General features: G+C 35.9%; 1 protein-coding gene across 2 annotated transcripts in view; it reads left to right on the top strand.

Annotated features, from left to right (window-relative positions):
• LOC127855986 (corepressor interacting with RBPJ 1-like) overlaps positions 1-3,376 on the top strand; it is a 43,466-nt gene extending 40,090 nt beyond the window's left edge. For both annotated transcript variants that reach the window (XM_052391921.1, XM_052391920.1), the window contains exon 10: positions 1,626-3,376. In XM_052391921.1, coding sequence (XP_052247881.1) covers positions 1,626-2,533 — 908 coding nt within the window. In that variant the 3' untranslated portion in view covers positions 2,534-3,376. The remainder of the gene's footprint in view (positions 1-1,625) is intronic.
• The last annotated feature ends 9,068 nt before the right edge of the window (positions 3,377-12,444 follow it).

The raw sequence follows: 12,444 nt of genomic DNA, 5'->3' as shown, positions 1-12,444 counted from the left end.
ATAAATCATCTGTGATATCATTAGATGCTATTGAGAATAGTCTGTTCTCGTCTTGCACTCCGAATGTATCATATGAACCAAAGAGCTGCATCATTTTCTTGATGTACTCTTCCTCTGAAGAAACTCTCGAACGAGTTTCATCTGCTCTATTCTTGAATATTCCAATATCTTCGTCATCATCATTTTGATTGAACAATTTCATGGTACTATTGAAAACCTCAGATCTTACTGACAACTTAATACTAAACCTATCTCTTGCCTGGTCATGTCTTGTCATTCCAATAATACCCCCTGTATTTTTACACATTTGGTTTTTCCACTCAGTAATTTGGTTGACATGTAATTCGTTGAATGCTTTTTCCTTCAGCCTGACTACAAAGTGACCACTAATAAACTCTTTGAACCATTCAGGTGCTGCATATTCAAAAGCTTTTATGTCTGCTAGATATACAGGACCCCAGCGGGCATAGTTTGTGTAATCGTACACCACTAGCCACGGTAGCATCTCCGGAAAGATTTCGTTATGAAACAGCCAATCGCCTATTCTTTGGGCTTTAATGAATTTCATAAAGATGTCAACCAAATGTAGGTAGAAATTCCAGATAAAAAGTTCTTCACTTTACTTTTCTCTTTGTCGAATTTATCTAGTAATTCACCAGGGATTAAATCAGCAGTATTAGATATACGCAGTTTAAACAGGATAAAGAATGTACACTTAAAACAATGTAATAAGACACTGAAATACACAAATGAGTTTCAGTCTTCGTTTAAGCATACGTTGTTCTTCATTATATATAATTGATCCTTTTAAATTTTCTTTTAACTTTAGAAATAGGCTTATAGAGAAAACATATATTAGCAAAAACTATTCCATTAAAAAAAAAAACTTTTTGAACACAATATTTTATTCTTTTGATTTTCAATGCCAGTTGTCATGTTTATTTTGGCATAAAAGTACACTAAATGACCTTTTGACCTATATAAGTGAACACTAGAATAGATAAAATTTTAATTAGATCCAAGCAGGTTCATTTTTAGACAATATTACTGCCTTAAACTTTTCAATTTTGTTTATATATCACAATGAGATGTATTTCATCTCCGAAAAAACTGAAAACTGTACCCTTTGACCTATTAAAAGGATGTCAAGCACCTGAGAAGGTGACATCCCCTCTAGATTTTCAGCAGAGGGTATTTAGATACCAAAAAAACATAAAAAGCAGCCATGCCTAAAAAATGCCAACCAACTTTTTTTCCAGGCACATTTCTCAGATTTTTAGGTAAACTATATAACAAGTTAAATTTGGATCATATGAACTGTTATTCAGTCAATTAAAAAAAGATTTATATTGTTCCTTCAAAAATCATTTAAATGTACCTTAAATTTTCATTTGCCAGCAAGGGTTCAATAAAATTTATAAGAATGAAATTCTTACTGCCAATTATCTAAGGGTATAGCATGTAGTGCAACCAGGACATGTGTAGTGGGTTTTTGTAGATATAAAGTTCTCATTATTTGCAACTTCTTTATATCTTTTTCTCTGAGTAAGTCTGATGCTTGCCAGTTTCTCCATGGTTATAAAGATAAATGGGCACACATAGATTATTCTAAATGTTTTTTTCAGATTCTGAGAATGACAGAAGACCAAGAAAGAATGGAGGGGTAGGCAGTAAATCCAGTAACAGAACTCGTGAAGATCCTCATATTAGAAGTCCTGACACAATTAGACAAACAGAATCACATAGAAGAGATGTGAGAAGATCGCACAGCAGAGAAATGGACAATCGTAGAAATGCTAGAGAGCAAAGAAGCAGTTCTAGAGACAGCAGAGATGAAAGATTTCAAAAGCAGACAAGACAGAATAGGGATGGGCGTGAACATTTGAGAAATCATGGAAGGGTTGTTGAAAGAAGTACAAGTAGGGAAAGGGAAATCAAAAGAGAAAAGTCATGGGGGAAAAGTGCAAAAGTAGATAGAGATAGAAGTAGTAGAGAGGGTAGAAGTGTAAGGGAACATGAAAGTGATAGGGTGAAACATAGAACTGGTAGAGGGACGGAAAGTGGTAGCAGAGAAAGGGAACAGAGATATATCAATCATAGAGACATGTCTAGAAATAGAAAAAGCAGTGATGATCGGCGACAGGCAAGAAAAAGGCAAGACAGCTCTAGTTCATCTGAATCTGAAAGTATGAAAAGACCGCCCCAAGATCATTATAAGGACAGAAAAACTAGAAGAGACAGTAAAAGTAGGGGCCGATCAAGCTCTGTAGAAGATGGGAAAAGAATGAAAGACAGAAAGATGAAGAGCTTGTCAGATAATGCAGATACAAAAAGACCTTTGCATAGCTCAAGAAAAGCTAGAGATTCAACGGACAGTGAAAAAGGTGATGATAGATCTCCTGACAAGAAAACCAAGCGTCGAAGGCAGTCATCCTCTTCAGGAAAGGATATGTCTGACAACGATAGAAAGAAGTCCCGCAAAGAATTGAAACAGTTGAGAAGAAAGGATTATTCTAGTGACTCAAGTGATTAAATTACGTTGTTTGTTTGTTTTTCTAAAAAAGAGTATCTGCCATTGATTACATGATTCATAACAAAGTTGTGTGCACAATTTTGTTTTTCTTAGTTTTTTATTAAAAGTTATAAAAAAATTGTCATCTTATCATGAACATATTTGTATAGTTTAATTGTTACATTTAGGTACCGACTGTCTGTAAAAGTTTTGTTTAAAATATGTTAAAGTTTGCTTGTAAGGTTGAACATATTCAATGGATAAGCTTCACCAAATATCATCTTTTGTGAGTACTATTGTAATACAGGTCATAGATTTGAAGAATGAAGCAACAATATGGACTCGTGTACATATATTTCTCAGATTTTGTAGAGCTTTTTTGTTATTTCTATAAATTAAACTTTCAAAAATCATAATTTCAACAACCTTGGATCGAAATGAGAATCAAAGAGAAGCCCTGGTAACAGTAACATTGTAATAGTCGCATTGACCATGGTGTCAGGATAGTTAAAATAAAAACAAGCTTCTTTTTTTAATGTATATGTTTGGACATTAAAACAAATACCACTACCAGGTAGTTTTGTTAAGCAATCAAATGGGAAATTTTGCATTGACATGTATGTTGTTGTTATTGTAATACTAGTATTTAATATGTTGTATTTTGGCATGAAACTTCTGGGTAATGTGTAAATATATGTATAAGTAATTTTCATTATTGAAAAAACTTTCCAGTGGGTTATTTTGGGTGTTCATGGTTTTTCTGTTGGCAACCATACAATTTAGAATATTGATTTTGATATTAAGTATGCCATACCAATATTGTCAAGGAACATAAATATTGAATAAAATAGCATTTAAATGGTATGAATTAATCTGATTTTTTTGGACACAGCATATTGACTCTTCTGTAACCAAATTGAATGGACAGCTTGTTCAGTATGCCAATAAGACCACCAGATACTGCTCCTAAAATATGTAACCATTTTGCTAATACAGTGACTAATATATCATGTTTGCAGTAAGAACCATATCGCTTATAACAGATTTTGTTTATAAAAGATACTGTGACTTCGCACATGACATATACTACCATTTTACTTATAACATATACAGTTACGGATTGTGAAGCAATTACCGTAATCAGATCACAGAGAAAAGTTTCAGAGATCACGTGCTTTACAGCAAAGGGAATAGCCTCGAAGTAGGAAGACTGAAAAGATCTTGCTTTGTTCGAAAGAGAATAGCAATCCTGACGAAGCATCCGGCTCAGCTACCTATCTTGTTATCTCTGTGTCTTCTCCACCAGTATAGGTGAACCGTTAAGAAAAATCGTGATGTCTAATGTAGCCTTTCCAGCACTAAATGTTAATAAGCACCAGTTAACACTATTATACATATATTCTTTACACTTTTTCACACATGTATTATGTTAGGGAGGGTCTTGGATGCAGTTATGTTAATATGGAATGATTGTTTTAGGGGTTCGATTGATCAGATAGCTTAAAATGTTTATAGCGTTCGTAATTAAGGGACAATATGAGTCTTTTACATTGGAACTCGACGCCTTCTAGCCTTTCGGCCTGCTTTTGATCACTAATATAAAGTGAGGTACAATCGATGATTATATTAACCTGTTCTTCTGAGGAGTGCTCATCCCATGGCTTTGTAGCTTTACACAATAAGAGGTTCACCTTATGTTAAATTTCACCCAGGATTGGTTTACGTACAATCCCCAGGGCAGTGCACTCTAGCAGGAAGTGTGACATAGTCTCCTCTGCGTAGTGGCATGTTCGACAAGTTGGATCAACCTCACTTTTGTTGAAGCGTGCTCTAGTACTCTGAATAATGTATGTTTCTGTTATCAGTTTTAGCTTTACTAGAGCTCTATTGGCGTCCCAAGATAATCTTGCAGGTATGTAGCAAAGCATGAGGTCTTCCTATGGTTATGTGTTGTAAATTTAGATGCCGTAATGTACTCTTGTTTGATGCCTCTGTAAATATATCAACTATTGCCAGTGAGTATAGATCTATCTATCTATATATACTGCCAAGCGCCCTTTAGAGCATTATAGGCAGATGGACATTATCGAGTCCGTTTCCTGGGAAGAACCAGTACTAGCGAACCCACGAACTCCCAATCGCTAGGCGGACACCTCGTCCACTACACCACCGCGATCTTCAATGATGGCGGTTGAACTCTTATTTTACTGGATTTTTAATATTTTTTCTGGGTCCCAATGTCATATTTTTTAAATTGTTTTTGTACTTCGATAAACCAGCTTGTTCTTTTATAATTATTTACACTAATTTGGCGCAAGGTTAGGCGCCTCTCGATCGCATCAATTTCTGTAGACACACGGAGTTGAATGTAACAATGGCATTTTTGTGAATCAAAGCTTCAGTTGGAAGAAATCCACTCAGCAAATAGATCGCTGCATCGGAAGCATGTATGTGGAGCATAAACATTTGTTTAATTAAACGTTTTTGCTTGTCTAGGAGACAATTTCCAGCTCGTGCAACTAAATTGGACTGACAAACATTCTGATGGCGTGTAGAGCTGATCGTGCATTTAGGACCCCTACACCATGGAGTCCACTTGACATAAAAATGTATACAGCTCTTCTTTCCTGTTGGATGTTGTTATTGACATGTTCGGCCGCTCCTTTTAGTGTAGTTGCTCGCAAAAGTCCAAGGTGTATGCTACAGGAAGATTTGTGATTTTATTGTCATAAATTACGAAATCATTATCATAATGTTTTGTTTTTTCTGATGGTAGTACTAAAAGAGCTTCAGTTTTCTTTGGCTGTATTAAAAAATATATTTCGCAGAAATCTATAGCCATACTAATAAGAATTTCGGCCTCTGCAGAAGATTTTGCGTGAATAGTTATGTAATCTGCACACGCGCTTGCATTGCACTTTATACTTCCTATCGAGCACCCGAGATCTGCGGATTTCAGACGGTGTAAAAGAGGGTATATGTAGGTCATAATACACTAAATAGTTTCCCTATATAATTCAATGTAAAAGCGACAACTTTGTGCGAAAATAAATGCAACATTTTGCACATAGAGACCCCCATAACCATACCCATAACTTTTCTTAAAGGCCATTCTAAGCGGAATCGATTTATGCAATAAAAAAGATATGTCATGTACAAAGCAAGAAAGAACTTGACACAAATCAAAATCGACTGTTTTTGCAACTTTTTTTTTCGGCCGTTTCTTAGTGGAATGTAACCTTTTCTAGTGCAATGGTTTACTATAGTCTTCACGTGTATCATATTTCAGGGATTCAGTAGTGAACACCTATTCATTCCCTACCATTATCTCTGCAAGATAACACCCGAATAATGGTAAAAAGTGTAAAACATGCCTTCCTGTCAACTATGATATTTTTTTAGAGAGTACAGCCCTACATGAAGCGATCATTTAGTGTATTGTAACCTATAAGACAACGTTTACTGTTAACATCGCGAAAAATAAGCACTCCTCGATACTTATAAACCTATTTTCTATGTGCATGCCAATTTTCAGACCGATCTTTCACGAAGAAATGCTTGAAAATGCATTTTATTATAACGCCTGATAAGCCATGTGGCTTTCGCGTTCGGAGCTTTGATTTATAACGGGCGTTCAGGCGAGAAAACGTTTACCCTAAATAATTACAATCGGTCAAAATTCTGGAATATTTTTACAAGCTATGTAGAAAAAGAAGTAAACAACTATTAAAACGTGTTCATGAGCGCTTTCAGCACAAATTGTTGCGATTTGAGATGCTCAAGACGAGTTTTTGTACGTTTTTTTTCTTATTTTCCTCTGAAAACGTATTCTCTTCTTAAAAACCCACGATGCTCCTTAAATTCGTGAAACAGACGCATTTATTCCGTGAAATTTTCCAAAACGCGTCATAAACCACTAAAAAATGATGATTTTCTGTAAATACAGCTCCTTTGTGACTAGGCCTGGTTTTGCGTTTAGGTCATAATACACTAAATAGTTTCCCTATATAATTCAATGTAAAAGCGACAACTTTGAGCGAAAATAAATGCAACATTTTGCACATAGAGACCCCCATAACCATACCTTTTCTTAAAGGCCATTCTAAGCGAAATCGATTTATGCAATAAAAAAGATATGTCATGTACAAAGCAAGAAAGAACTTGACACAAATCAAAATCGACTGTTTTTGCAACTATTTTTTTCGGCCGTTTCTTAGTGGAATGTAACCTTTTCTAGTGCAATGGTTTACTATAGTCTTCACGTGTATCATATTTCAGGGATTCAGTAGTGAACAACTATTCATGCCCTACCATTATCTCTGCAAGATAACACCCGAATAATGGTAAAAAGTGTAAAACATGCCTTCCTGTCAACTATGATATTTTTTTTAGAGAGTACAGCCCTACATGAAGCGATCATTTAGTGTATTGTAACCTATAAGACAACGTTTACTGTTAACATCGCCAAAAATAAGCACTTCTCGATACTTATAAACCTATTTTCTACGTGCATGCCAATTTTCAGACCGATCTTTCACGTAGAAATGCTTGAAAATGCATTTTATTATAACGCCTGATAAGCCATGTGGCTTTCGCGTTCGGAGCTTTGATTTATAACGGGCGTTCAGGCGAGAAAACGTTTACCCTAAATAATTACAATCGGTCAAAATTCTAGAATATTTTTACAAGTTATGTAGAAAAAGAAGTAAACAACTATTAAAACGTGGTCATGAGCGCTTTCAGCACAAATTGTTGCGATTTGAGATGCTCAAGACGAGTTTTTGTACGTTTTTTTTTCTTATTTTCCTCTGAAAACGTATTTTCTTCTTAAAAACTCACGATGCTCCTTAAATTCGTGAAACAGACGCATTTATTCCGTGAAATTCGCCAAAACGCGTCATATCCCACTAAAAAAATGATGATTTTCTGTAAATACAGCTCCTTTGTGACTAGGCCTGGTTTTGCGTTTAGGTCATAATACACTAAATAGTTTCCATATATAATTCAATGTAAAAGCGACAACTTTGAGCGAAAATAAATGCAACATTTTGCACATAGAGACCCCCATAACCATGCCTTTTCTTAAAGGCCATTCTAAGCGGAATCGATTTATGCAATAAAAAAGATATGTCATGAACGAAGCAAGAACGAACTTGACACAAATCAAAATCGACTGTTTTTGCATTTTTTTTTTCGGCCGTTTCTTAGTGGAATGTAACCTTTTCTAGTGCAATGGTTTACTATATTCTTCACGTGTATCATATTTCAGGGATTCAGTAGTGAACACCTATTCATGCCCTACCATTATCTCTGCAAGATAACACCCGAATAATGGTAAAAAGTGTAAAACATGCCTTCCTGTCAACTATGATATTTTTTTAGAGAGTACAGCCCTACATGAAGCGATCATTTAGTGTATTGTAACCTATGTAGACTTGATATAGTTCTGTACTGAGCCCCCCCCCCCCCCCAGTTTACTACACTGCTTGCATCTGTATCGATACTCTGTATGATTGACCAGTGCCTGTCAGTTATTCCAGCATGGTATACCATTCGAAGTAGATGGCTATGATCAACAACGTCGAAGGCCGCTTTTGCATTAAGGAAGATCAGGTTCAAAGGCTCGTCAATGTCCTTGCAATCTCTGGTTACTTCCTCTACAATCAAAGCAGCATGTAGCGGTGAGGTGTTCGGCGTGAAACCTCGCTGGTATGGCCTTTATTTTTGGCTGAGAGTAGGTGCGATTCGGTTTCTAATCACTAATTCTAGTATCTTTTCTATGACTGGTAGAACCGTAATTCCGCGGAAGTTACACACGTCAGATCAATCTCCCTTATTTTTGAAAACAGCTGTTAATATTCCTATTTAAGGCAAGTTGAGATTGTCCCGAGTTTCATAAAAGAATTCAGTAAGTGTAATAGTACTGTTTGTACGTTTCCACCCCCCTTCAGGATACTTTCCATTGTCAGGCCATAGTTCTAAGTCGACAGATTTTTACCTTATTACTCTTTTTCATTGCTTGTTCAAGTTCTTCTTCAGGTATTACACTGACGTCTCGGTCCTTCACTAAGTTCTTGATATGTGATAGTTCATTATGAACAGTTTCATGATATATACTGTCGAACTGTGTGCTCTCCGTTTGTGTCGCTAAATATTAGAAGTGTGTCTTAAAACCATGCATTAATTCATTTATACCAGTATGCTGCACTCCGTTGACATTTAGATCATAGATATGACATGATTTCGTTTTGCGTTGTCTGTTAACAAGCCTATGCATTCATAATATTCTCTCGATCTTGTGTGAGTCTTCGCGCATGCTCACGCCTAATTGAGCTGCGAAAATGTCTTTTACATTTCTTCATTTCTTCGAATAGATTATTTTGAAGGTCCCTTCGTTTTCCTGCTTCATTCCTGGAATACCGAGCGTAATTCTTTTCAGACACATCCTATTTCATAGGTCCAGATTTTCAAATTTGGACTTGACTTTTGCACTTTTACATTACTGGAGAAGGATTTAACAGTGTCTTCGACAATTTTCATGACTTTTTAGGAGTATTTTTTCAATATCTTCAGTGTATGTTAGTTCACAAAGATCCAATTCAGACAATCTTTTATCCATTTCAGTTTCATACATAGCGCTTTCAATTTTGTCCCATTTAATCTTAAGTTTGAGAGGAGCTTTTTCTGCTCGATTTTGACTGCTATAGTTGACAGGAGTTTAAGTTTGATTGGGTAATGGTCTGTTGTGTTTAACTCCAAGTTTCTGATGATCTATTTTTTTAAGAGGCGCTGTTTGATATTGATGCTGAACGAGGAAATAGTCAATTCCAATGCCTCTAGGGTCGACATAGGTTTTCCCAGACACGTTAAACTTTGACATTCTTTACAACTATAAAACTAAAATTAACATACAAATACACTAAGGCTTGATTGGTCATTTTCGGCTCGCGTACTGCTTACATCTACCCCGGGTACTCTTTAGTATTCTTACATGAACCCCGGGAACGTTATATAAACTAAAACGTACCCGGGAATTTAAACGCAAATCGGTCGTTGTCGGCTTTTTTTTTAAATTAATTATGTTCACATTTGTGTTAAATTTTCTGTTAAATGGCCTCTAAATTGTCAAAACTTATACTCAAAATCACGTTAATGCTTTTTTTAGAGAAGTTTAAGGTTACGCATGCGCAATTAATTTCCTTCTATATTACATATAAAATAGTTGAAGTTCGATATCAATTTTTACCATGATCAAGCGCATACCCAGTATATCATCATACATCATTGGAAAGATAAATGCAAAATCTTTTGAATATAATGCATTTCATTAAATTCTATGTGTGCTAACTCAAAATATTTACCTTAGAATAGGCAAACCGGTTTTGACAGCTGTGCAGACAACCATTTTGGGCTCAAATAGTATGACCTACTTTCAAAGCCGGGAACCATCAACACAAAAAGTAGAGCACAAAAATGGCTTTTTTTCTTATTGCTTACAAATATACCTTCAAGTTGATACCAAAACTAGCCATTTGCAATTTATTTTACAAATCCTAGGCAGCATGCACACAACAATGTGTGCTAAGTATCAAGCTGACTGCATGTAACCCTAAAAACAGGAGTTCCGGTTTGGGGTTATGTGACCTTAAGATAATTAATATCGTTTTACGGTAATCGGTAGCGCGTTTTACGACATCGAATTTTAGGCGGTAATACTACTCGGGTACAGTCTAATATCGACCGGGTACGTTTAAGTATATTTACCGTACCCGGTGTACATGTTAGTATACTTAAGAGTACCCGGGGTACATGTAAGTAGTACCCGAACCTTTCAACATAATGATGTGGAGAGGAATGAGGACACACATTCTCAGCTACAGATCCCATCCAGCTCAGTATTATACATGTTCAGTGTAGAAATGGCACCAATCAAGCTTCAAAAATCCAAAAACACTTAAAAATAATGATTAGGTATTTCAGTCACATAAAAATTACATCTACCAAAATGAAAACGTAGGAATAATAGGAGTTTTTAAAGGAAAAGTAGGAAAAACTATGGAAAATACAAAAAAAATAGAAAAAGGAAAACCAGTTGACAGCCTGGGTCCTCTTCATCCTGGCTGACCATCACACTATTATAAGGTCTTGTCATCTGATCTGTCAGACTAGCACATCTACAACAGCGAGAGGTGAGTTTGTCCACACTAATTTCAACACAGTGTTCATGACACAGAGAATTGCAGGTTTCACATATTTGAATGTTTTAATGTCATTTTTAGCTCTGCTGTTTTCGGAGAAAACCCGAAGTATTGTCATAGCCAGCTCGTCGTGTCGCGTCGTCCGCGTCGTGCTAAAACCTTAACATTTTGTCAAGGTTTTGCACATTGGCTCAAAAATCAAAGTGCTTCAATCTACAACTTTGAAACTTCGTATGTAGCTGTACCTTGATTAGTTCTACATGCCACACCCATTTTTGGGTCACTAGGTCAAGGTCACTGTGACATCCAAAAAAAATTCTGACAAGCTTTCATTTATTCAAAACTGCACCCGCAGCCGAGCGTGGCACCTGTTATGCGGTGCTCTTGTCTATATTTGTTATGGACTGTGCCCCATTTACTTTTGATGTGCCCAGTGAGGGAATGACCAGCTGTATCTTATGGCCCCTTTTTTTATTTTGTTACATAGTTAACATGTGTAATTGCATGTTCTGTCCTTGTCCTCCACCATTTCGATATCGCTCTCGGACATCCCCGAGCAGTTGTAGTGCACCCAGTGAGAGCCAAAGTCACGATAAACGTCTCTAGATTTGCATGGTCTTGAACATTTAATACAAGTTATATCCTCTACTTCATTATTTTTTTGTTTGACAGGTTTGCTTATTTGAAATACCTTTTTGCATCTTATCATTTACTGTACCATTCGTGTTATCGTTCATGATGTTTTCAATCCAAGAGTCTGTTTATACCCGCTACATCCACTAGTTTTCCATCTCGAGCATTCAACACAATGTCCTGTATCTCAAAAATGTCTTTATCTGTAAAAAGATTGTTTTTTTCCGTTTTCCATGAATTTGCATCTGGTCATGTAGATATTCAAGGTATATTGCGTACTGGTTTTGATAATACTTTCATCTAAATTCAAGTTTGATTTTTCTTTCACGTATGTTATATTGACTGTTCCTTTATCAGAGGGAAAGTTATTGTAGTAGATGATGCATGCCTCTTTTATAAGTTAAAATGTATAAAGGTTCGCTAAGATTACTAATCCACCGCCGGTGAGTTCGAATGTAAGGCTTTCTACTTTTTTAGCAGTTTCTAATTGTTTTGCTAGTTCTTTCGATGTGTATCCTGTCACCCAATCTTTGCCTCTGACCTGAGTAACCCTGTGTATACATAGGACAATCTTTAGGAATACATGTTGTCTCCCTTTGGGAGTATCTTGCTTTTTTAAAGAAAAAAAGACATCAAACAAAACCAGACAAATTGTTTTAATTTGGCTATACATCATGAGGTCAAATAGTAACACTCTACATAGCATGTGCTGCATTCAGTTTCTCCACGAACAAATGATATTAGAGTTCTTTTTTTTTAAATAAAAATCGCGTCCTTTCTTCTCGCCCGAACGTTTTACCCAGCATTTGTAAATATCTTGCAAGCTATGTACATTTCCAGAAAGGAAATTTATTTTTGCGTTGAATAAGACCGAGTTCGTAAAAATCGCTGCACAATTGATGAAGTTATGGCTGTTCAAAGCGATGCATCCGGTTTTCGGGTCATTTTGAGTTGAATACCTTGTAATATATATTTTTTAAAGTGATTTTTTTCTGGAAAAGTTGATGTTTCGTTATAATTTGTTTATTTATCATTCAAAAAGATGTTGTCACTTATTGATATCATAGCCACACGCTATCCACCTGTGCTTTTTTGAATTTA

The sequence above is a fragment of the Dreissena polymorpha genome, chromosome 13 (genome assembly GCF_020536995.1).
Source record: "Dreissena polymorpha isolate Duluth1 chromosome 13, UMN_Dpol_1.0, whole genome shotgun sequence".
Classification (NCBI taxonomy): domain Eukaryota; kingdom Metazoa; phylum Mollusca; class Bivalvia; order Myida; family Dreissenidae; genus Dreissena; species Dreissena polymorpha.
The sequence above is the reverse complement of the archived record's forward strand: the minus strand, read 5'-3'. Positions and strand labels throughout refer to the sequence as shown.